This window comes from Pinus tabuliformis, chromosome Q (assembly GCF_031772625.1).
Source record: "Pinus tabuliformis cultivar Carrire ecotype Pingquan chromosome Q, CPIR1, whole genome shotgun sequence".
NCBI classification, from domain to species: Eukaryota; Viridiplantae; Streptophyta; class Pinopsida; order Pinales; family Pinaceae; genus Pinus; species Pinus tabuliformis.
The window spans coordinates 531,702,600-531,727,658 of record NC_142296.1 but is presented as its reverse complement, the minus strand read 5'-3'; the positions used below and the strand labels follow the sequence as shown (position 1 = coordinate 531,727,658).

The window sequence follows — 25,059 nt, the reverse complement described above, 5'->3', positions numbered from 1 at the left end:
TTATGAAAACCCCACAAGCCATTTTCAGATCTGAAGTAAATATTCCTGCTAGGGCTGATCCTGAGGCCAGATCTTGCCCTCTAGGGCCTAGATTTGGCTTCAAGATTGAATCTCACCTTCAAATCTGCAACCTGCAATGACGACAACAAACACCCAGAAGTAAAATGTGCAAAGAAACAAAACTGAAAACCCTAAAACCAGCTAAAAATTTACAATATTTACAGATTAATGACTCTAAGCAGCCAGATTTATCAATAGTCCACATAAATATTTTCAGAATTTTAAACTTAATGTGAGATACTTCAGAAAACCCTTCTTGCATTCATAAGAAAAATTCAAATGATAAGCCCAGAATTAAAACTGGCTGGGCTCTTTCAGAAAACGCAATCCGGGAGTTGACTGGTTCAGCCAAGAACTTCCCCTAACGCCCGGTAAATTCAAAACTAAGATTTCCTGCACAGCTTAAAATCAACCATTAACATAGAGGGAGAAAACAATAGTGAAATCCAGATCAAATGGAGATACCTGCCATTATATTTCAGAATCTGATACCTGCCATTATATTTCAGAATCTAAACTATCATTCAAACCCCAGAGATCAGACAAAATACCTGTGCTTAAATCAATCTTCATCAAGCTATTATCAATGGATGAAAATAAAATTATGCGGAAAAATAAATCATCTTACAACACTTCCAGGAGGGTAACACCGGCAAGATTTTCAACCCCAAAGTCTTTCTTTATTGCACAAAAAATGACTACAAGAGAGCTTTTTTTAGCACCAGACTCTCAGATCAAAAATCTTATCTTAAATGACCCCTAACACCCTATTTAAAGGAAAAATTCCCAATGGCTAGTTCGAGTGATCCATGTCAAACTAATCTCGACCGTCGATAAGGATCAAAATCCCTTTTAATCTCATCCGTCGAATTTTTAAATGCATTTTAATATATTAAAAAATTAAAATTCTGCATTTATTTACTCAAAAATTTGACTTATTATTATTTTATTATTTTTTTCAAATATATATATATATATATATATATATATTTTTTTTTAGTTATTTTTAATTATTTTTAATTTTTTAATTTAATTTTTTATTATTTATATATTTTTTTATTGTTTTTTATTTTTTCAATTTTTAATTTTTAATTTTAAATGGATCCTTGAACTTAGCCTTTGGAAAAATCACCTAGGACCTAGGACTTAGGGCTTAGGACTTAGGACCTATGAGGGGATTAAAACATTTCTTAACCGTCAAGACACTTTACATCATGACTTTTACAATTTTACATCTCAAGGGGGAAAACCCATTTGACATAGACCCTCATAGACCACCCAGTCTTGCGACACAAATATAATCTAGTAGATCAACACATTAGGATTCCTCTAAGATTCTAATGACAAAATTCATTCTGGCTTTGGGGTTAGGTTGAAGGAAAACTCTGCCGATCATGGATCGGTGAGACAAAAAACCTTCCGGAATGTAGATTATCACCAGAAATTAGGTCCACCTAGGCAATTTACATACATGACTCAGATTTGCTAAGATTATTTACAGTTTACACATGCAGACTGGGTTTACAACATAACATGATCATGTCGATGATGACTGTCGAATGGCACAGACATATCGATCAAGTGCTATCCCTTTTGCGAAGAAAAGGGGGTGTACTGCTATGGGTAGTTGACATGTACTGGTCAATATCTGGCTCTACTTGGGGACACGTTGCTGCACTGTAGGAATGTGAGATTCCAGAATCTGCATCCACGCAACACAACCAAAAATAAGTAGCGTCCATCCAAAAATCATCATATAACATTAAGCACAGGAAAGATATAAGCTCTTCATTTATTAACTATCTAGTAACATGAAAAGTAAATCTAATCCTAAAACAGAAATGAAAATGCTGAAAAAACAAAGAGTAGGGTTAGAAATACAGAGGATGCCCCATGGCATCAGATGTGTTCAATATAGTGCATACTGATCATTTGCCTGCTTTCAGGCAGATTTGTCGGCTGCTTCTTGGATGTGCAATGTCCAATTCTGCATACGGTAGGACTTTCTCCTATCCAAAAATCAAGTTGCTCACGGCCGTCTGATGCATCAAATCTTCTTCTCGTTCTCTTTCTTTTGAGCTTTCTCTTCGTGGTAGGCTGTATCACTGATGACGTGGAGCTTTCTGCTTCAAAGCTCTCAGATGAAGTATGTAAGATATGCGTGACATGTCTTTCTTCATTTTGCATCTGCACTGTTAAGGATGATGGATCAATCTCACAGGTGCCATGAGTTATAACTTGATCTTCAATGACTGGTGGATTAACCGTGTGAGCATCAATCTGATTATTAATTTCCCTTTTATCCAGGTCACCTTCAATTATCCACTTTTCAGTGGAACAAAGGACCTCATAATATGATGGAGCTTGCTGTAACAGATAAGGAGGCTCCTGATTTATTGACGTTCCCTGGTTTCTTTCATCCTCTGACCATTGTTGAAATTTCTGAACCTGTATTTTAATGGCATCTATCTGACTAGAGTGTTCAACCTTCATAGCACTGATTTCCCTGGCATGGTCTTCTTCCATATCTTTTATTACTTTATCGTTCTTTTCCTTTATGGTCATCAAACAATGCTGCATAGAGTTTATCTCTTCCTTATGATTTGCTTGCATGGTAGCCAACTGATTATTATGATTGAATGTCATGATAGTCATTTCTTCATCCATAGTTAATAACTTGTTTTGCATAGAATTAATTTCCCTATCATGATTAGCTTTCATGGTCGTCATATTTTCCTCTAAGCCTGATAACTTGCTTTGCATAAAACTAATTTCTATGTCATGATTAGTCTTCATGGCCTCAATTTCCTTAGCATGCTGATTTTGCATGATCTCTATCTCCCTATTACGTTTTTCCAGGTGGGTGCATAAAGTTCTCACATCATTGGCGTAATTAGTTTGATTGATCTCCATATTTTTTACTAGCAGCATTAGTTCTTGTATAATTTGCTTCTGATCTTCCTTTTCATTGTCATTTGTCCCTGCTTTTCCACTATCATGGATTTGATCTGCAATGGTACAGGTGGATTGCACATTCTGATATGAAGAATTGTCTTGGAATCTTTCACCAACAGCTGGACCTTTTATAAGATTACTTTCATTTTGTTGCACAATTTTAGGGGCACAAGGCGAGCTATCTGGATCACCATATCTATCTTTAAAAGCATCGACAATGTCTTGTAAAGAAGTGAAAGAATCTTCAGGACAATTATTAAATCAATTCAAAGCATCACCCTCTAAAGAAAGGACAAAAAGACGCATTTTGACATCTTCATGATTATACTGAGGGGTCCTACAATATATGATCATTATACGAGTAAACAAGCCTAGATGCTTTTTAACAACCACTAAATCACCACTTGAGAACAAAGGTAATTTAGAAATGGCCACTTCTGGAAAATCATGCAGATCATTAGTGAAATGACATGGTTTAAACGAATAATCCATGATGAATAACGAGGGACCAAATGGATGATAGAAAGAGATCTCTGCTCAAGAAAATCAAGAGATGAAAGAAGTGGAGTTGCCACTTGAACAATGAATCTAATTCTAGGATCCAAAAAGCAACAAACAAGCTGATATGAGAGAGGCTTCTTGTCTGGGAAAAATAAAAGAAATAAAATGGAGTCGCCACCCAAACAAGAAACGAACTGAAGAGAAGTTGCTGATATGACGAAAGATAAGGTGATGAAAAGATCCAAATGATGCCAAAAAATGTTGAATCTGCCAGCTCAAATGAGAGATGAGAAAGATGAAAGAATGATGAGAAATGAGAAGATGAATGTCGAATAAACCAAGGACAGAAAAACTCTATCCCCGGCAACGGCACCAAAAAATGTTGTCGTTGCCGGCTCATGTTGACCACTACGTGTCAACTGTCCCTAAGTCTAAACTTAGGGAAAATAAAATATTAATGTGAATTAATATAAAACTATGTTAGAATGGTCCAAAAGTCATGGATCAAGCCAAATCTAATCTTAGCCGTTGATTAGGGACTTAATCTCGGCTGTTGATGTGTCAACGAGAAAAGTATAAGAGGAGGCTTGAGGGTCACTTGGAGAATACACTGAGGGAGACCAATTAGTTCAATTTCTAGAGCGGGGTTAGTTGAAAAATTGAACCAGTGGTCTGGTGAGTAGTCAGGAGGCAGCGAGTACGGAGCAGAGAAGATGTGCCAATGTAGCTGTCTGGAGGATTAGGACCTCGTATAGGGAAACCAAACCCAAAATGGAGACCACCTATAATCCTTCATAAGATCTAATGTGTCCCCTAGCCTTTTAGCACAACAAGCCATCAAGGAAATAGAGTAAAAGAGCTTACAAACAATGGACAGTAGGTGGGGACTTCATAATGGCATGCCCTCTCATAGTGGACTTTGGCATGTGCTAATGTCTCCAAGCTCCAAATGGGGTTAACAAAGTATCCTATTAGGTGGTTTCTACTTCTAAAGGGGATAGTATGTCCAAGGTACATCCTTTAACGGGTGGTGGCATGTGATAAAGAGATGAATGGAGTAGGGGATGAAAAGGGGCAGCCCTTGGCCACATGCTTGGGTATAAGGGTAATAAAAGGGAAGCCCGCACTTGGGTATATAATGTATAGGAGAGGGTGCAATCATAGTACATGAGGTGCCTCGACTTTGATTTTTCCACTCTTCTTTATATGCCTTTTGCCTTTTATGATTTTTTTTCATTGATTGCTTGGGGCTCAAGAGATAAGAACATGATGTGTAAGATACAACAGTGGATACCCCCTTTAAGGTAGGGCAGTTCATTGCCTACCAGGGGTTGGGACAATCATGGGTTCCTGAATGATAAAGGAATCTCATCTAGGGCTTATAGGAACTTGGGTGATGGCCATGATGATGGGGTAGAGCTCATGTATTGGCTTTTGCCCATGTGCTAAATGTGTTTGTCCCAACCATCTTTTGCATTTTGTGGTACATCTTCCTGTTGAATGTGGCCAACTATGCTTTTACGTTTCTTTTTAGCTGCATCAACCTCCGGGGCATCTTTCCAGGCCCGACCCAAGGTGTGGGCAAGGGGAGGGCTAACCCTATGTGGACCCAGTTGGGAGAAATGATGAATGGGGTTATAATGAGTGGAAAGGGGGTAATATATATGGATGAGGGAGCAGGACCACTCAACCAAAATCAGGGTTTCCCATGTAGTACCATCCCTAAAGCCTAAGGGTCAGTAAAAGAGATCCCACGGGACTAGGGTCCAAGGTTAACATCCAAAAGAGGTCTAGGGGACAAGGGCACCGACCTAGCCCACTCTTTCTGTCGAATCCATCCGTTGATTCATGCCCAAAAGTTTCCATGATAAACAAACTATAAACTCAATTACCAAATGACAAGGCATACCTTGAGGTTTGGGAGGCCCACCTTCAAACATACGATCATCACAGATGGGTGAGAGACCACATGGCTGGCTCAGGTGGCAGAGAAATGGCACGATGATCTAGTTGGTGGCTGCAAGGGGCTGCCGGTTGAGGACCATCTTGGAGAATTTTTTTCTCCTAGGGATATCACCTGCAAAATGGTGGGTAACACAACCTACTAAATATCCTAATAAGGTATGCCATTCTAAATTTTTGTAGACAACTATATTTTCATTAACTTCAATATAATGAGTAATTCATTAGGTGGGTTTTCACTAACTCGTGAAGCACTTTGGGTTGAAATTTCATGGGGGCTTTGATGACATGGTAGTTACCAGCACTCCCTTCCTGAAAGTTAGTCAAAATGATGATCTCAAGGGTTAGGTTGGCTATTATATTCACCCGTGTGCCTAGGGTGGGCTAGGAGAGTCACAACCTCCAGCAATACGACAACTATGCTGTTCAAAGATTAGCAAATGTGAAGAGACAGGAATAAATTAGGCTAGAACAATAAGTAAGTTGTTGAATGCCAATCTTTGACAATCTGGACACAAGCAAGGCTATAATGTACAGGCCACAATTTGAGGAAAGCCTTTTGTAGCTCAATGAGGTCTTTCTAGATCCTATTGAACCTTTTTCTCTAAATAAAAAGAGTAAGCATGGCTTGTGAGGAATTTTAAGCTATGGTTTAGGGAAGAGCAAAGATTGATTGCAGAAGATGACTCACGTTGATTGAAGTGGCATTTTAGAAGAGCAATGATTCTTAGTTTGATGCTGGTGATTCATGGGAATTTTGAGATACAAAAGAGATTCAGCAAAAGATTGAGATGTAAACTTGGGATTCAACAACAGTAAAATGAAAATCATAAAGCCTAAGCTTGACCACTTAGGCTATGTATTTTTCTCCACAATTGAAGCGAATGAATAAAATTGCAGCAGAGAAAAATTCGTAGAGCATTATTTAATGAGGTAAGTTGATGATAGCTTGGGTGGTCATGGTAACTTAGTATTTGAATTGTAAGCAATTAGGAGACAACATTATCGAATTGGTCTGTTTCTTTTCTTGCTGTGGCATCCAACTCTCCATTTACTAACTCTAAGAAACCTCAAGGCATTCAATATAAGATGCAATGTAACTCATTGACCGAGCAGTTGCATCATGTGAAACAGATGACACAAATCTCTCAAGTATTGTGGTCTATTCAAGTAACCTACATAGTATAGGAGCTAAACATTGTTAAAGAACTTATTCTTACTCAGTATGCAGTAATTTCCTTGAAGTGATAACTTTTCTTTTTAAAATATAGGATGCCAAGGCAATGGAGATAGTTGTTCATCTCTAGGATGAGTTATGAGTTACTAGAGAATACTTGTGCCAAGATAAAACCAACTTGATTTCTTTGCATCCAACATGAGAGAACATAAGCTGTAAGATTGAGTCCACAACCTAGCTCAAGAAATGAAGTGAATGATATTAATGTCGACCAGCGACCAAAACAAGTCATTGTGCTTCAAAAATGAAAGTAATAATAGCAAATAAAGAGTGGCTATGGCATTTTCTTCCTAAAAGATACAAAAGAAAAAAATATAATAACAAATAAAAGTGGGGTAAACACATAATGAGTAAACTATTTACTATGTCACAAGGTTCGTCGAACTTTAACCTCGAGGTTCGAAATAATGCGAATCTCAAAAATGTTTTGGGTTTCAACGAACCTCATAGCCATTGACCAAGTCCATAGATCAAAACTCATAACTTCATGTCACAACTCAGGCTTGTAATTTATCCCTGCAGTTTCCAAGTTTGTGATAGCATATTTTATGTTTATTGATGTTGATTTGTTACTATTTAATTCTATAATTCATTTTAAATTAATATATGTGTATATATATAGACGGACATAATAGCGAACCTCATCCAAACCTCATCAAAAAATTTGAACTCAAACCGAACCTAATAATTGTCGAACCTGAACCATGTGACATTGACTATCAATGATGCAATAAACTACAACACTAGAGAGGAATGCAAAGAAAAATCGCAATGCCACAACAGAGAGAGCAATTCAAGCAAACCACAAACAGAGAGATGCAGATAACATGCTCTTTAGTTGGTTTCTGAACTCAAGGGAAAGGTTTATTCCCATCAATCTTTGTGAAGATACCAAGTTACCAACACTAATACTGAAAATGTCATCTGGAGGGTTGTATGGGCTAAGAGGAGGTGGCCTGTCTAAATGAAGCAATCAAAAGCTTCGCATAGAATCTCATTGAAGTTCGTCTAAGGTTGACAATCTGATTGAAGAGGGGAAGAATTTGGTAACATGCTCTTGTCCTCTAAAATATTTCTGGGATTGGGAGGAAATTGTAATCAAAAGTCTTTGGTTGAGTTTGCTAGAGGAGGACATAAGAAATCTCCTATCAACATCAAACTTCAAAGCATTTGTGCATGGTCATTATGGGAAGACAGAACCTGAATCCAGATCGTAGAAATCCTCAACAGCTGGTTCTAGGGCATTGCTGAGCTAGTCACCAAAAGAACTACAATGTTTATAACTTTATCTCACCTCATTCATATTGCGTACTGAGATTCAGCCTCACTCTCTGTAGATATTGCTTACTGAGATTCAGCCTCGCTTCTCTCTTTCGATTTAAGAATCCATTTGTTTAAGTTTTATTTCCAAAACACTTTGAAATACTTTTAAGGTTGGCCTGATATTTAATTACTAAATTGAGCCTGTGAATAAAGACCCATCTCTGTTTCAACTTTCAAGTCTGCTTGCTCTTTTTTTGTGTAACTCGTGTACAAGCAGTGCCTCAGTCTGTCACTTATCAATGCAGTCCCTAGGCCTTCACTCTCTTTCTCCTTGGCACCTCATCACTGTGGTTATGATACCATATCATATTTATGGATGCAAAAACTTGGACAGAAATACACTCTGCAAATTAGAGAGAATAGGCACACCAATACATTATTCAAAATATGATCAATATGAATTTGAAACACATAAAGTCCCATAGGAAAGCTGGAAGAGAAAGAGTCTACTGGGAAATGAAACACCATAATTCATGTTGACTTATTTTTTACTTACTCTAGAACTATGTATTATGTACAAATTACAATGGCCATTAAATGAATAAATACAACAACAAAGCATCCTATAGGATTTTTCTTGTTTATATTTGAATTCTTGTAAGCCTAATGGCAATTCTTAGTATCCAGTGCTTGAGCTGGACCTTGTGTCCATAGAAGAGAGATTAAGGTGTTAAAAAAAGCATTATTATTTTGATTATTGAATCGAAACAAGTGATGTATCGAGGATATCTTGCAATTAATTATAAATAGCAATGACAAATGATTCTGGCTTTTAGTCTCCTCTTAAGGCAATAATTTTGTTTTTGACTTCCTTTATATCTTCCTTATTTATTATTTTCTACTTTCTATGCAGCACTTTGGTTTGGAGATCATTTCAAAGGAGATTGGTCGAGATCCAGGGCATCCAGATGTGGAGCGTTTGTATTTGGCTGTGTATAAGAGTTTTGTGGAGGTAGCATCATATTCTTTTACATTTTAATGGAGATATTTTTCTTCTGGGATAATGTTGGATCAATCAATGGAGATTTTAACTACTTAATCTGAATTATTGTAATAATATAGGCTGGTTTAAAAATAGTCTTAAAAAATGAATGCAACTTTCATTGGGAAATATTGTGCAGGAATAATTTTATTCTATGCCTTGAGAAATTTCATGTGTTGCAAAGTTTACTTATTTTTTTCTGTCAGCTTTAGTGACACTAATGTGAAAAATCGGTTACTCAATTCCTAGTGCAACAACTGATGTTAATTCTTCTAATTGTTAATTCGATTAAACAATTTACTTTCTGCGTGCTACGACAAATATCGAATTAAATACACTGCAACCTACACAAATAAAAACAGTGGAAACTAAACACAACACATGAGAGAAATAATCATCACACACATCTACACTGTTATTTTTGGACAAATGTCCCTGGAAAAACCCAGTGTGGGAAAACCGGTGCAGCAACTGAGGGTTTGTATTATTAAGCAGTAGTAATTTGAGTACAAATCTATGGATGCTTCAGAACTAGCAATCCATGCAGAGAAAATAACTGACAAACGTCTAGCGAGAATTCTCGCTTCCATCAGTGATCCGACACTGACCTTAGCTTGAGATGAGTTGCCCCTTGCTGCCTCTGCGTCAGCCTAGGGACCAACATCTCTCTCTCCTGTTGCTCTGGGAAATCGATCTTTTGGCTATCCGGGCTCCCACTCCAGCTCCTGCCTCTGAAACTTGACTTCTCCTCAACAAATACGGATCTCCCTCTGAAGCTCTGCGTTGCCTCTCTGCACTGCGTCAGACTCTCTGTGGAGTACATTGTCTCTTTGCTATGCACTCCCCAGATTTGGAAAAACTTCATCCGGTCTACTATTCCAACCCCTCTCTCACTGCAAGAAATCTCCTTGATCGATTCTCTAGCAACTGTTGTTCTGCTCTCTCTGAGAAATTCGATCTCTTGATCTCTCCCAATGTGTTTTCCAAATGCCCATCAAGCCTCCTCTTATAATCCTTCAGTTGAGAACCAACGACCCATATTAGATTCTAATCAATGGCTCAGATCATTTTGGCTTGATCCTCGTCTTCTTCTAGAAGTTTCACCCACAGTTTGATTAATACCCTTTAATTATTTTAATTTCCTAAGTTTAGACTTAGGCACCCATTAAAAATAATTAATTATTTTAATAAAATTGTCTCCAGGTGGAATTTTCCAAAACGATTTCTGGGTATTGTGGAATACATGTGTCCAAGCCTCCCTGCAAATTTTGAGGCTTAGAGCACATCCGATGCTACCAGAAATCAACACTCCCTCTTAGCGAGGAATGTGCTCTAGTAATGCAACCTGCTGAAGCATCACTCTGACTTTGAAACATCTCCCTTTGTGTTGCTGATGTCTGACATCACTACCCACCAACTACTGCGCAAATGCTGCATCTATACTGTTGCTGACCTTGTCACTGCCAACGCTACATCTGTAATGCAACCCTCATAAGTTTTGCATCTGTGCTGCTGCTGGTACTGCCACTGCCAACACTGCATCTGCACTGCAACCTTCTCCAATTGCTGTTGCTGCTACTGCATCAACAACAAAAAAGCATCCAAAATTACTAAATAGGTGTTCAACATGATGCATCTGTTGCTGGAGTTCTGACTGTTGCTAGTCTTTGCGTTGACCCTTTGAAGCCTTTGCGTTGCTGTTGACTCTACTGTGCCAATTGCATTGCTGCCAACTCTGCTATGTGCTGCTCAGTCTCTCGCGCTCCTAGCCACTATAGTTCTAGGTCACCCCACCTCTCCCCTGTAGGTATTTGGTCAACCATGGCAAACTCCTCCTCCTCGATCTTTGCGGATGCAGCCTTGGATCATGCTTCTCGTCCTTGTCCTTCTTCTTGAGAGGACACTGTGTAGCGTAGTGACCAAGTTCACCACACCGAAAGCACTTGATCTTCGAAACATTTTTCTTCTTCTTCCGCTACTCCTTCTGCCCCTTAGATGCAAGGGTTGTATTCTCTTCCTCCTCCTTTGGCTTCGTCCCATTGCTGCTACTGCTACTATCAAGTAATATACGTCAACTCTAGTACAGTGATGTGTGGTTTAATGGTAAGTCTACTTGGGCGAAGCTCAAAAGACTGCAGTTCAAATCTCATTGAGTACAGTGTCCTGCTGTGGTGGCGGCTCAAGGAGTAGATTCCCCATGATCGTCTTGGCGGCTACGTGAGTCTCGGCTCTTGCCAAAATCATAGGAACTTAGTATATCCGACTTGCAGGTTGTTGGATGTACTCTTGGTGTTATAGAGGCAGCTATGAGGATTGATCCTGGGTCTCCCATAGATTAGGCTTGGCAGTTACCGATTCACCATTTGTTAAAAAAAAAATATACATCGACTCTAGACACTAAGATGTGTTAGGGGCTCAACCTTCAAACTGTCACCCCGACTTTGGGGTAAAAAGTGAGTGAAAAAACCCAAAAAATTATCCGCCTTTGAAAAAGAAGGGATAATTAATCAGATAAAAAAAACACTCGAAGGTGTATTCGTTTGCTGATCGAGTCCCAACATCCTAGGCCTGTTATAGACTCAAAAACTCATCATTACTAGTATCACTTATTACAATTCCCCGCAGGGTGTGGAATCTGGGTACAAGAAAGATGATGAGAAGATAGAAATAGAGTTTAAAAACTCTGTTGACTGATGATATATGATGGCACAACTGGTCTCTGGATCATCCATGGGTTGCCCTCTTAGAGGCATTTTTACCTGCTTTAAGTGCTAATAAAAGATAAAAAAATTTGTTGGAGGGAGTTTGGGATTTTTCCCATGGCATCCCCCTTCCTCATTTAAAGAAGGGATTCTTGCGGGTGGCCTAATCTTGCTTTTAGTTTTTCTTAGCTTTCTAGCTTTTAAATTTCATAATTGTGCATGCTTAAAATCAACACATTTCACTCCACATGCAAAGTTTTACTAATCTTGTATTTAAATTCCCACATGCATACGCTCTCAAGCTTCGCAAACTATTACTCTTTGAAGCATTTACATGAAGAATTAGTTTAATTTGGGGAATTAACACAATTTGCACTTCATCTAGGCATTTTAATATAGGAAGGCCCCAATCCTCACTAAAACTTACCTACAACTGAAGTTGGTTGAATAAACGTTTAGGGACCCTCTACCTCTATTGACTCCTCATTGTGAGATCGAAATATTTGGGCGAGGATGAGGTCTGAGGACTAGAGTTCAATTGTAACTTTGCCTTAGCACTAATTAATAAAATGAAACAAGAACAACATTCCATCACATTTGCATTGGTTTAAAGTCTCACATGCAAATCTTATTTCAAGAGGCACTTTGGATGCAAGCATTGTAATCTCTTTTAATTTTGCAACAAGTTTAATTTTCTTGTACTTGGAAATTGACTCATCTTTTGGTTTAATTGCATATTGTCATGAATGGTTGATTTCACTTTCAAGTACTATTATTTTGGGTTGCAAACTTAATTGCATGTTGTCATCTTGGTCTAACATTTGAGTTCCTTTTGTATCCTTTTGAGCAAGATAGTTTCCATGCTTTGATTTGTAGACTTAGTCATCTTGAATTCATTTATAATATCTTGTGCTAACAATTTATTGTTTCACTTTTCAGGGTTATTTTGGCTTTCCATTTGAAAGCATTTCACTTCATTTTAAGCAAAATACAATTTCATTTCTTAAAGAGAAAATACTTGGAAGACACTGGTTGTTTATGTATTTCATGCTTATCTTATGATGGTTATTTCTCATATTAGTGTTTGCTTAACTCTAACAATTCTCCTAGAAACTCACATCTTTTTTTAACCTAACTTTTCATTAGGGACCACCCCCCTTAGCTAACCTAGGAGATAGCTCAAATGGAGAGAGTCGGGATTAGTTTGACAACCCCTTCTCTGAGTTCCCTACCACCAACCACACCTTGCGGGGTTGAAGGCTTTTCTCACTAACTTGTAGGTAGGTGTAGACGGTAGGGTCAACAGGAGCAACTGACAGGGTCACATAAAGTTTGTTTAAATCAAAGTTATCAAACTCAGGCTAGGCAGAGATTTCGCTGCCCTGGGACTTGTCACTTAACAAGATTTAGTGATTCGTGAAAGCTTGGTTCAAAACTTGGTAAATATGAAAAAAACTCAAAAAGTAGTAAATATTGTGCACAAAATTATATTAATGACATTTTTAATACACAGAAGTTATAAAACAACAGTCTATGTGCAAATTCATAAGATCATCTCATAAAATATACGATAATCTAAGTCACATGACACGAGACACGAACAACATGTAAATACGAGTATTCGACACAAGACGCAACGGCCCCGTAAACAGGGCACGAGGGACACGTTTTATATATATATATATATATATCTATTAAAAATACTGAAATATAGTGCTTGATCCATATAGATATGAATCATGATGATATCTATTTAGTATTTAGTATACACTATTTACTATTTAGTAATTTACTAGTTAGTTTATTAATTTACTACATCAATGATGTTCATTGTTCATGTTATAATTTTTGTTATTAACTTCAAACAAGTTTGATCATGTTCAAACTTCACATAAATTTATGAACTATAAATTTATATGTGTTCAAACTTCATTGTTGACCAGAGCGTTAATCGAGCTTTCCCTCCCTTTAGACCTCGAAGGTGTAGTGAGCAATGAGCACATGATGGGGAGCTAGGATTTTTATTTCAACACACGATCTATATGTGGTCACTCGTGTATAATTAAGTTAAGTTTTGTAGGCTATAACACAACTTACAAGAAATTTAAGTGCTCCAAACTCAGCGAAGCATGCGAACGCTCGTCTCCTACATCTCCAGGTCTAGGTCGATGTGAAGTTGTGAGCATTGCGCTCGAATCTGATGGAATTCCTCACACTGCACAACAAATTGGATTCCGGCGACGAGCAAACTCAACTTCGGTGGCGAACAATGACAAAAAAACCCAAAAATAAACCATGTTGCAGGTTTTAAATGTCACTTTTCATGGGACACGTGTCCTAAGAACCAAAAACGTTAGGGCACGTTTTCAACACGTCCAAAACAAGTGTCTCGATTGGAGGACACGAAGAAAAACGTTTTCGACACATTTTAGGGCGGTTTTCATGTCTGACACGTGAAATATGGGACACGAGACCCTAAGGGACGTGTCCTGTGACTTAGACGATAATATAACATTTGACACTTGATATTTGCTTACAAAACAATAAATTTTCCTCCAAAACTTGTTTGATCCATCAAATTTCTGCTTGAGTCTTTGTGTGCATATTGAGTCAAACATGGGAGTTTGGCTTCCAAACTCATGATTATTGGTGAGTGGGATGAGTGTGTTGAGTCCTGAGTCACAGCGCAAGTATGAGGCTTTAGCCAGACCTGGAAAGACTTTGTGGGGACTTGTGACCCCCCATGAGTCAAACTTCCATAGTCTAGATGTGAAATCCCTTCTTAGAGAGCCATTTACCTAAGTAATGTGGGTGGAAACCGACCTAACCTCTTGATGTTGGGAAAGTCCATATTGACCTAGCTGCAAGTTTCGTCTCTTATTCTCTCTTGAGCTTATTGGAGACGATTTGCCATGCATGCAATTCCTATGTAGAAGATTAGAACCATATAACTTCAAATCATGGAAGTTTGACTCGTGGAAGACTCGTGAGTCCCCATGATTCTTCTTGAGTTTGAGTTGAATCAAGTATTCAACTCATTCTTAGCCTGAGATTCTGGACCAATGTTATTAGAATTGAACTAGAAAACCCTCTGAATTAGGAATCAGTCGAAACTGGACTGGAACTAGTAAAATAACCAGACCAAAAAACCAGTTGATAAAAAACACATAAAATATTCAAATTTTAAAGAAAAACATATATATTCATGTGTATCTATATGAATCTGAACCATTTTCACACAAATAAGCAAAAGTTTTCATTCATATAGCATGTATGCGTGCACATAACCAAAATAGCATCAAGTGCAATCCATCTCTGAAACAAAAATACATCAACAATTAAGCTTTAGATGACCTTTAGCATCCAAAAAAAAATCATGCTACAAGAAATACCTACATATCATCAAAATCATTGCCTATATTGGGATCTTCGTCATCAATATCACTCTCCAAGCATTAAAGTAAGATAGAAAAGATGAAGCATGTCAAGTTAATATTTTGTTTGAGGGATGGGTACATTTTTAGTAGGGTCATGATAGAGGAGTTTGATAACCAATGCCACAAACATCAAGGTACATAGAGGGCTTGGTGCTCTTGATTAACTACTAGTTGCATACCCTCATACATGACAAAGTCCAATGGAAATGTTGCAATCCACCCAATCCTGATTTCCTGAAAAACTGTTAAGTTTGTTGGATTTTGAGTGAGATCTAAATTCTGGTTTCTCCATATGAAATCCAATGAGGTTGAAACTACTCTCAAACATCCCAAGTCATTTCATGGTAATGTTAAAAATTTAAGTAAAATGATGAAAATAAAGGAGAATGTCACTTTTACCTTAAGAATTTAAGATTATCATCAATTGCATAACAATACTAGGGCCATAGGCTTGAATATTAGGCTGCCCCCTGTTGAAGAATGTAACTAGTGTCGGTCTTCATAATTGTTGTGTATTTGTCAAAAGAGAAAGAAAATTTTTGTAAAAAGAAATTTTTTATTAAGCACGTGTTTCATTCTTTGTTTATTTTATCTTTAGGTCATAGCCTCCATTGAAGGCTTCTAGGTTTTGTCTTGAGTCATAAGAGTCATTGCCACATTTATTAGACCCTTCTTGGGCTTTTGTATCATGTAAATAAATTTATTTTGAGTGAAAAACAATCATTTTATTCCTCCTCACCAAGTCGGACTTGCCCTGGAGAAGTCGACCCAGTTGAAGGGAATTCGACCCTATGGAAGCAGTATAAATAGATATAGTTTGACTCATTTGGAGGAGCACTTAAACAAGTTTGATTTGCAACAGAAAGAGACAAGAAGAAGAGCGAAGTGAAGGAGAAGAAGACCTAATCCAAGGAGAAAGCAAAATCGAAGATTGGAGCATCTCTCTCTCTCACATGTGTGAGATTTCTAGGGTTTCTAGGCAAGTTGCAGGGCTGAAATTTCTGCGGTAACTATAGGTCCAAAATTGTGTTGCTTGGGGGCCGAAATTTTGGATTGAAACAATATTTGAGGAGCTGACACTTGATGACTTTGGTAGAGTTTTCCTACTTGAAGGAAGGGCTGACTTGGTGATTGGAGGAGAACTTTGTCTAGGTCAAAAGGGTCTTGGATTGTCTCATTTGATTTGAATCTACTAGTGGAAGAGTTTGAATGGGTTTTCCCCTTCATAGGGGTTTTGCCATAGCTGAGTGCCTACATCACATGTTCGTCTTGTATGGTTGTGATCTTCATGTTTTTGGCATTTATTTGATGATAAGAACACTAATATAATCAACAAAAAAATATATATTATATCACAGGTAAATGTCATGTAAGAAAAATCAAGAATAAGTTGTCCTAATGTTGCCCTAATGGATTTGTCAACATGATATTAGAACTAAGGTCAATAGAATAAGGCAGCTAGAAGATCAATTTTATGCCAAGAATAAAGGATTTTCAAATGTACCTTTGAAGGTCAAATCATCTAGAAGAGAACCAAATTTATATATCATACTTCTGGGCATGACTATAAAGTTTTACCTTTGTAATTAGGGCCGCAATCTAGATCTCAAAAGTAAGACGAACTCGTGAAGCATTTCTTAGGGATCTAAGAAGGCTAATCCATAAGCTTCAACCAAGCCGAAGTCTTTGTAGGATAGAGCGAAGGTCTGTACATGAAAAATGGGGTCTAAATTTACCAATGAAATCCGAATTGTAAAGTTCTGTAAGAATGATTGAATTTTGAGTTAAGGAGGATTAATGGTAGTCCTACTTGAGGACCAATGTTGAATCTCAAAAGCATATATTCAAGCCTTGTTTGCCAGATAAGAAAGGCATCTTATTTTTCTATGTTCTGTAGTCAAAAAGATTTGGGTACATATATATAATCCATACTCCATCAGTGAAAGAAAAAGGCCGATCTAGAAGAATCACATTTCTTGACATAATAAGCCCTGTTTTGAGAATCAATCTTGCAATGTTTAAAAGGATCAAGTCCTACATTCCTTGTAGGTATCTAACCAAGTAAAATAAGACCTTTGATGTCTCGCAAGCAAAAGAAAGTAGTCTATATTGTTGTAAGGTGTAGTCTATTTAAACTCCTGTAGCAACTCATTCTTGGAAGCTTCTACTACAAGAGAAAGCAAACCAAGTTGAAGTATCAATATTATTCTCTGTGTTTTCTTTGTCATCTAACAAGATGCTTTTAGTTTGCAAGAACGAACAACAAGCTCTATGGAACATCAAAGACAAAAGGTATGTAATCTTGAGGTATGCATATCATGTTTATTTAAAGAATCTGGCATGAAATGTTTAGTTGCTTGGGATGGCAAGTTCTCATTGTGTTAAAGGTTATTAATATCTAGGATGGTAAACCCTTGATAACATATATATGAAAATCTTTTTTGTTTGTTCCCTGTCTCATAATGCCTAGGACTTGTAAACTGTACAAGGTATATGGCAATCCCTTGCAAAACAAGAATTGAATGATTTTTAGTTTTCTTGACATATTACTCTTCAGACCTAGTAAGGGTTTGTACTTAAGATCCCTTGGAATCCATTCTCCAAAAAGCATAATGAAAATTCTCAAATAATCATCACACTATTGTACTTGTATATTTTGGTTGTGCTTGTCAATATTGCAAATAGACTTGCTGATCTTAAGAACGTAGACTTGGTAAATCGAGTTGAATCCTTGGACACTGTAATATAAGTGGACTCATATAGCAATGAACCATGAAGAAGCTAAGAGGGAGCCATTCAATTAAAAATCCATAGGGTTTGTAAAAGGAGCAACTCAAGGTATGTTTAAGACCACAAGATTTGTAGCTAATCTTCTTCATTAAAAGGTACGATCATTTTGAAATTTGCTTTGTATTACTAACTTTTTCATGTCTAGGGTGTGCTATAGAATCATTAAGATTCTATATTGTTAGAGTGATTAATCTCTAGATTGAATCTACCCTTATTATACTATTTATCTTTTGTTTACTTTGGTAAAACCCTAACCTTTAGGGTCCACAGTAAAACCCTAACCTTTAGGGTCCACAGTAAAACCCTAACTTTTTGATGGTTAGGGTATGTTGATAATAACGATGAAACCCTAGTTTACTTAGGGTTTGTTGATAAAGTCTAGAACATATAATGATATCCTATTGTCTTGATGTTTATGAATGTTATGGTAAAACCCTAGTCTTTTATTTAGTGTTTATTATTTTTTGTTTTTTTACAAGGTCGTCTACTCATATATTATAAAAACTGCAGTAAGCAGAAGATAATACATAATATGTTGAAAGAGGAATTAGAGGAGAAGTCCAAAGAAGGGGCGCAGCCCTTGACTTCTGAGAGTTTAGCTTGAGGAAAGAGTGCTGGAAAAGATATCTACTATACTGTCTTACAAAAAGGCCATCTATAAGGCAGACTTTGCTGTTCATGAGATTAACCCCAGAATTGGTTCACTGTGTCCTCCATTTGATCTTCTTTTCTGCTGCTCCTTTTGGCTGTCTTTGGTAGAAGCCTCTGCCTGCATGCTTTCCGTGAGATTTTTAATGTGCTTGATTGCCTCCTCTAAATGCTCGCACCTGTCCTTAAGGCTCTCGATTTCCTTCTTGCGTTTTTCCAACTTTTTACGCTTGGATCTGCTGTCTGCAATGAAGTCCTCACGGAGTTCGTTGTGATGCTTCATAAACCGGGCAATCAAGAAGCAATGCTCTTTACCAAGTGTGCAAGTGTCGTTGCCCAAAACTCTGTCAAGTGGATTCACACGGGGCGCCTCTCCCCCCTGAGCCTCTGGCTGTTGTCTTTCTGCCATGACTGTGAGCAAACTGGTTAGTGAACAAATAACTTGCAATAAACTTGATTTATACCTGGATGCTGAGTTAAGGGCCGGAGTGTCGCTAATGCTCTGATGGCTTGCTTGCTGAATGCTGGTGAGATGATCGGGCGCGGGAGGCAACTGATTACTGCCACTGAGACTGCCTTGCTTAGGAGACTCCTCTTTCCCAAACTGATTCTTGCAAAACAGGGAAGTTCTGAAGGAAGAAGGGGTGGGGGGGGAATATAAAGGAGCGGGAGAGATCCTTCATGATGAGGGGACTCGGGATTTTTTCCTGGGGAAGCTGAGGGCGAATCCAACTGCGAATTTGGGAGGCAAACTTCGATGGTGCGGAGAGGACGTTTACCTGACAAGATGTAGGGGAAATCACGAGAAAGATGTGGGAGAGTTGCTTTGGGATCAAGGTAGGAGGAATGCGCCGGCGAAATGAGGGAGAAAGGATGGACGGGGAAGGGAGAACCAGGAGTGTGGTTGATTTTCTGACAATTTCTGCGAAAGCTTACCTTGTGTTCTGTCTGACCACTAGAGATCTTATGGTATTGCTCTTGCATAGATTCTGCCATTTTCACTTACTTGTCCTTGTTGCCGGTTGACCGCTTTGCTCGCTAGGGAGTCCGCCTCTGCATTGTTCTCTCTTAACACATGCATAAAGGTGACTTCCCCCAAATGTCTGAGGTTATCTGTTATCCTCGCCTTGATGCTGTTGAGACTTGCTTTATTGAACTCTTTGCCTGTGTTCATTGCTGCTATAATGATAGCCGAGTCCCCAAGGATTATGGCGTTCCGTAGACCTGTCCTGTGAAGAATCGAGGTGCCTAAAAGCAGGCTGTATGCTTCGGCGACGTTGTTAGTGGCGATTCCAAGTCCCCATTCATAGCTGCAAATGATATTCTCATTCTGATCTTTGATTATTCCTCCTGCACCTGCACTCCCGGGGTTGCTCTTTGATGCTCCATTAAAGAGGAGAAAGGGACGATTCTGAGCTAGGATCCATTTGTTTATATCTGCTTTAGCGCCCCTGAGTTTCCAATTGTGTCGATTCTGCGGAGCTTTAAGTTGAGGAGAGGGATTTTGAGAGTGGCTAATATTAAAGCTGTTGTACCAGTCTTTCTCCTCTTTTGTCCATCTTTGTTGATCTGGGAGAGCTATATGGTTGGCACTGATAGCCTCTGAAATCCCTGCAATTGTCTTTGCGATGATCCTGTCGATTTTAATCTGTCCATTTTTGAAGACATAATTATTCCTTTCTAACCAAATGTTCCAGCACAGCGTAGCTGGAATGCATTTCCATATTCTTAAGAGATTATTCTTACCTTTCCTGTTCAAAGGGTATTCTTTCTTCCAATTTCTCTGGAGGTTGTTCACCTGATCATAACTTCTTCTAACTTCCAGAGGGCTAATTAGCTGTTTCCAACAGCTTTGGGCGAAGGGGCATCGAAGGAAGGAGTGATGAATGGACTCTTCCTCTGCTTGACAAAAACAGCAAATCGAGGGGCCTTGTATTCCTCTCTTTCTCAGATTCTCGGCTGTAAGAATTTTCCCTTTTAAGAGGGCCCAGTTGAAGTGTTTTACCTTGGGGATGCATTCGGTCTTCCAGGCTGCCTTATGAAGATTCCAATTTACTGTGGGAGTCATGTTTTGCAAAGATTTATAGCCCTCTTTCACTGTAAAGCTTCCACCACAGGTGTCCCAAATGTATCCGTCATCCATCTCCTTATTGATTGGAGCTGAACCGGATAGAGAGAGTTTCAAATTGTGCCATTGGTCTCTGAGATCCAGAGGGAGGTTCAGGACCTTCCAGTCAAGCCATCTATTTGGGACCAGGTGGATATGTCAAACAGAGAGGATATATTTCGCTCCTCCATCCAGACTTGAAGAGGTCTTAGTTCTTGAAGTGAATTCCTTGGGTTGGAGCCCATGATTCTGTCAAGCCAAATTTTGACATTCTTTCCGCTTCCTGGGATTTTGGAGGTATTTCCTCTGAAGTGGGGTAAGACTTTTTTAATCAGTCTCCACATTGGAGTACACGGCCTGTCCACAATTGGATCCTGAAGAATGTTGGAGTTTGGGCCGCTGAGGTATTTCCTTTTTATTGTCTCCACCCACCACGAGCCATTCCCTGAGAGGATCTTCCATATCAGCTTAAGCCCCAGAGCCTGATTGGAGAGACTTGGAATTTTTATGGATAATCCTCCTTTTTCATACGGAAGGGTGACTTGGTCCCAATTAACAAGGCTGAATTTCTTTGAGTCCTGTTTTCCCCCCTGCCAGAGAAAACTTCTCATAATGAGTTCTATGTGCTTGTGGATGCTAGCGGGAGCCATAATTACCGCATACTGGTAGATTGGGAGGCCTGAGAGGACAACCTTTATAAGAATGGTTCTGCCAGCAAGATTTAACCAGGAGGCACCCCAACTCTGAAGGAGGCCTCTCATCTTCTCGATGTGTTTTGTCCAGACTTCTGCTTTGATGTGTTCTTTTGCCAAAGGGAGACCCAAATAAGAGAAGGAGCTCCAGCTTCTTTGCAGAGGGATGTCTAGAATCTGAGAAATTCTTTGTTGGATTTGAAAGGGAACATTCCAGGTGTAAATTTTGCATTTACTGTTGTTTAGTTTTCCCCCAGATACAAGGAGGAAGGCATCCAAGACTCTTTTGAACCTCCTAGCCATCAAACTGGAGGCGCCCCCAATTAGCAGAGTGTCATCCGCGAAGAGCGAGTGATTAATCTCCTTTATCCCTCGTTCAATGCGAATGCCCGTGATTTCTTTTTTGCTGCGAAGGTTTTCTAGCTGGGCACTCAGAGTCTCGGCCATAAGAATGTAGAGGAAGGGGGAGAGGGGACAGCCCTGCCGTAGACCCCTCGAACTTCTGAAGTGGTTGCTTGGTCGTCCATTGATCAAAGGCGCGGTCCAAGGATTAGAGATGCACCCGTTGATGATGTTGACAAAGTTGGAGGAGAAGCCAAATTTTTTGAGAACTGCTCTGAGGAAGGTGTGATCCACCCGGTCGAATGCATTTGCCATATCCAATTTGATGATCATTCCCCGCTCTCCTCTATTGAGGCTGCTATGAATGGCTTCCTGAACTAGAATGACATTGTCTATGATCTGCCTACTTGGGACAAAACCACCCTGATTCTCAGAGATTAGAAGTGGAAGGAATTTCTTTAATCTGTTGGCGAGAATTTTTGTAATGATCTTGTATGAGACATTGCAGAGCGATATGGGGCGAAATCTGTCGAAGGTTTTTGGATTTGCTTCTTTAGGGATCAAAGCTATGTGCGAGGATTTTGTATTTTCCCCTACCTTGTGATTTCTAAAGGCATTCTTTATCATTCTCACAAAATCCTTCTTTATAGTTTCCCAGTGTTGCCTGTAGAAAGCAACAGTGAAACCGTCCGGCCCTGGGGCCTTGTCTTGTTGCATGCTGAAGGTGGCTTCTCTGATTTCTTCTTCTGTGGGATCTTGCTCCAGCTCATTGTTATGGTTTTCTGTTATTTTACTCTTTATTATACTAAGGAAAGCCTCGCTGTTGTGATGTTGGATGTCTGCTGTGAGAAGATCCTTAAAGTGATTAAAGGCTGCGCTTTTTATTTCTTCTTGTTCTTTCAGCTCAATCCCTGCTACTTCAATTTTATCTATTTGGTTGCTGGCTCTTCTGATCTTGATATTATTGTGGAAAAAAGAAGTGTTTTTATCCCCTGCCTTCAGCCAAAGGCAGCGGGATCTTGTTCTTTGATCCTCTTCCTCCACTCGATTTTGCCGATAAAGCTCCTTGTACAAAGTTTTTTCCTTCTCGAGGTCCTCTGCTGTGAGTTGAGTTTGCTCCTTTTCTTTGTGCCAGCGTTCCATCTCTGCTAGCAGTTCGGTTTTCTTTTTTCTGTCAAGATTTGCCTGCTCCCTCACCCACTGCTTTATTGTTGTCCGGAGCTGTTTCAGCTTTGTTTCCCATACGAAATAAGGCGACCCTATCACTTCTTTGGCCCACTGATTTTGAATAAGGATGCGGAAATCTTCGTAGAGATCCCAGTTTTTGTTGTATTTGAAAGGAAGGGGGCCGAGGATTGGTCCTTTATCCAAAGTGAGGACCACCGGCTTATGGTCCGAAGCTGAACCATGGATTAATTGGCTCCTTATTGAATGGAAGTTGCCTGCTACACCTTCCTGTATAAGAAACCTATCCAGCCTCTCCTTGATATTGTGTGTGCCTGATCTTTTGTTAGACCAAGTGTATTTCCCATTTGACAGAGGGGTGTCTATCAGGTTGAAGAGTTGTATTATAGATTCTAACTTGTCTCTTGAGGGATCTGCATGGTAACTTCCACCGTACTTTTCTCCCACATGCCTTATAAGATTCATGTCTCCCCCAAGAATTAGCCTGCTGCTTTGGAGAGCGGTGATGTCCTCTTCTATGGTGTTCCAGCAACTTGCTTTGTCCCTGTAATGATTGGGAGCATATATATTATATATATGAAATGTTTCCTGCGAGCTTTTATACTTTAGGTCTGTTCTGATCCACCAAGAGCATTGGTGTGAGTTGGTGATTTCCCACTTGTTTTTGTTCCAAAGTGTTCCAATCCCTCCTGATGCCCCATCAGATCCTTTGGAGAGGCCTGTGAAATTTTTGAATCGTTGGGTTTGGTGAAGAAAGTCCTGTTCATTGAGTTTGGTCTCCTGGATTAGGAGGATGTCCGACTGTTCCTGATTTAGTAGATCCTTGATGGCTTTCAGCTTTAAGGAGGAACCCATCCCCCTACAATTCCAAGAGACCAAGTTCATTATTTACCAGCTATGGGGTGGGATCCGGACTTCTCCTTTGTTTTTTCGCCACTTCCTTTTAGCCTGCCTAAATATGAGTCCATGGGTTGCTGAGTTCCGGTTGCCATCTCCTTTGCTGCTGTTTCATGCCTGAGTTCTTTGTTCGTTTTCCTGCCTACTTTTCTCGGAGGATCAGAAGGCTGATTGGCTTCTTTGGCTTTGTTCCTTGTGAGAATTCTTTCAATGGTGGGGGGAGGAGAGGGAGGGGGATTTGAACAGGGAGAGGCGGGGCGGGGGATTGGGGTGGGGAGAGAGGGGTTTCAGCAGCTAAAGATTCGAAGGGATTAGAGGTTGAGGGGAAGGTTGAGGGAGGGGGAGGGGGGGGGGAAGCTTGATGCCGGGGGGGCTGTGGAACTGGGGCCCTGATTAGAAGAGGACTTTTTCCTTTTAACTTGTTCCCATGATCCCTCTGTGTTTCCCTCGTTATTTTCTATTTCCTTTGCTTTTAACTTGCTACATCTATTAGCAAAATGACCATACTCGTGACATACCTTGCATTTGAAGGGGAGCTGTTCGTAGTCCAGCTGCTGAATGTGCATCCACTGGTCCACCTTAATCTTGATGGCTTCAGGGAGTCCTTTCCCTAAGTCAACTTCAACACAGATCCTTGCGCATGCGTGCATGTTTTCTCTTGGTTCCGATCTGTCAATATATTTTCCAACTGCATTGCCTATGGCTTTTACCGATTCATCCCCCCAACAGTGAAGCGGTAAGTGAGGGAGGCGCACCCAGACAGGAACTGCGTTAGGGATGTCCATTTCCGGATCAAAATCCGGGGTCCATCTGTTCAGATAGAGGCCTCTTGTATCCATGAAGTAGGGGCCATTGCGGAAGATGAGATTCTTGTCTTCTTTTGATTCGAACAGGAAGGTGAAGTACCCATGTCCACACAATCTGATGGCGATCTTTCCCTGAATCATTGTGCTCCAGTTGCGCTCCACCCATTTTTGGACAGTTCTTGGGGACGGCCAGAGCCCAGTAAACTGGCCTACAAGACCTCTTTCTGCAAGGGCTATTGCCGATTTCCTTGGAAGGGAAGGAGGGAGATTCACCTCGGGTATTTCATCCAGCTTTTTTATGAACTTTGTTTGAGAAGGGCGCGGTCTAGCATCTGAAGGTTCAGACAGGAGGGAGGCGAAAATTTCTTCTTGGTTCTCTGAAGCAGGGGGAGGGGAAGTGGATCCTGCCATTGCAGGCCCGCTGAGAGCGAGA

The 25,059-nt window shown here is 39.6% G+C and overlaps 1 protein-coding gene across 1 annotated transcript in view; it reads left to right on the top strand.

Moving 5' to 3' along the window:
- The window catches only part of LOC149220545 (uncharacterized), a 246,597-nt gene that overhangs the window by 77,134 nt on the left and 144,404 nt on the right, over nucleotides 1-25,059 (top strand). The window contains 1 exon segment of the mRNA XM_089384798.1: nucleotides 8,892-8,990. Coding sequence (XP_089240924.1) covers nucleotides 8,892-8,990 — 99 coding nt within the window.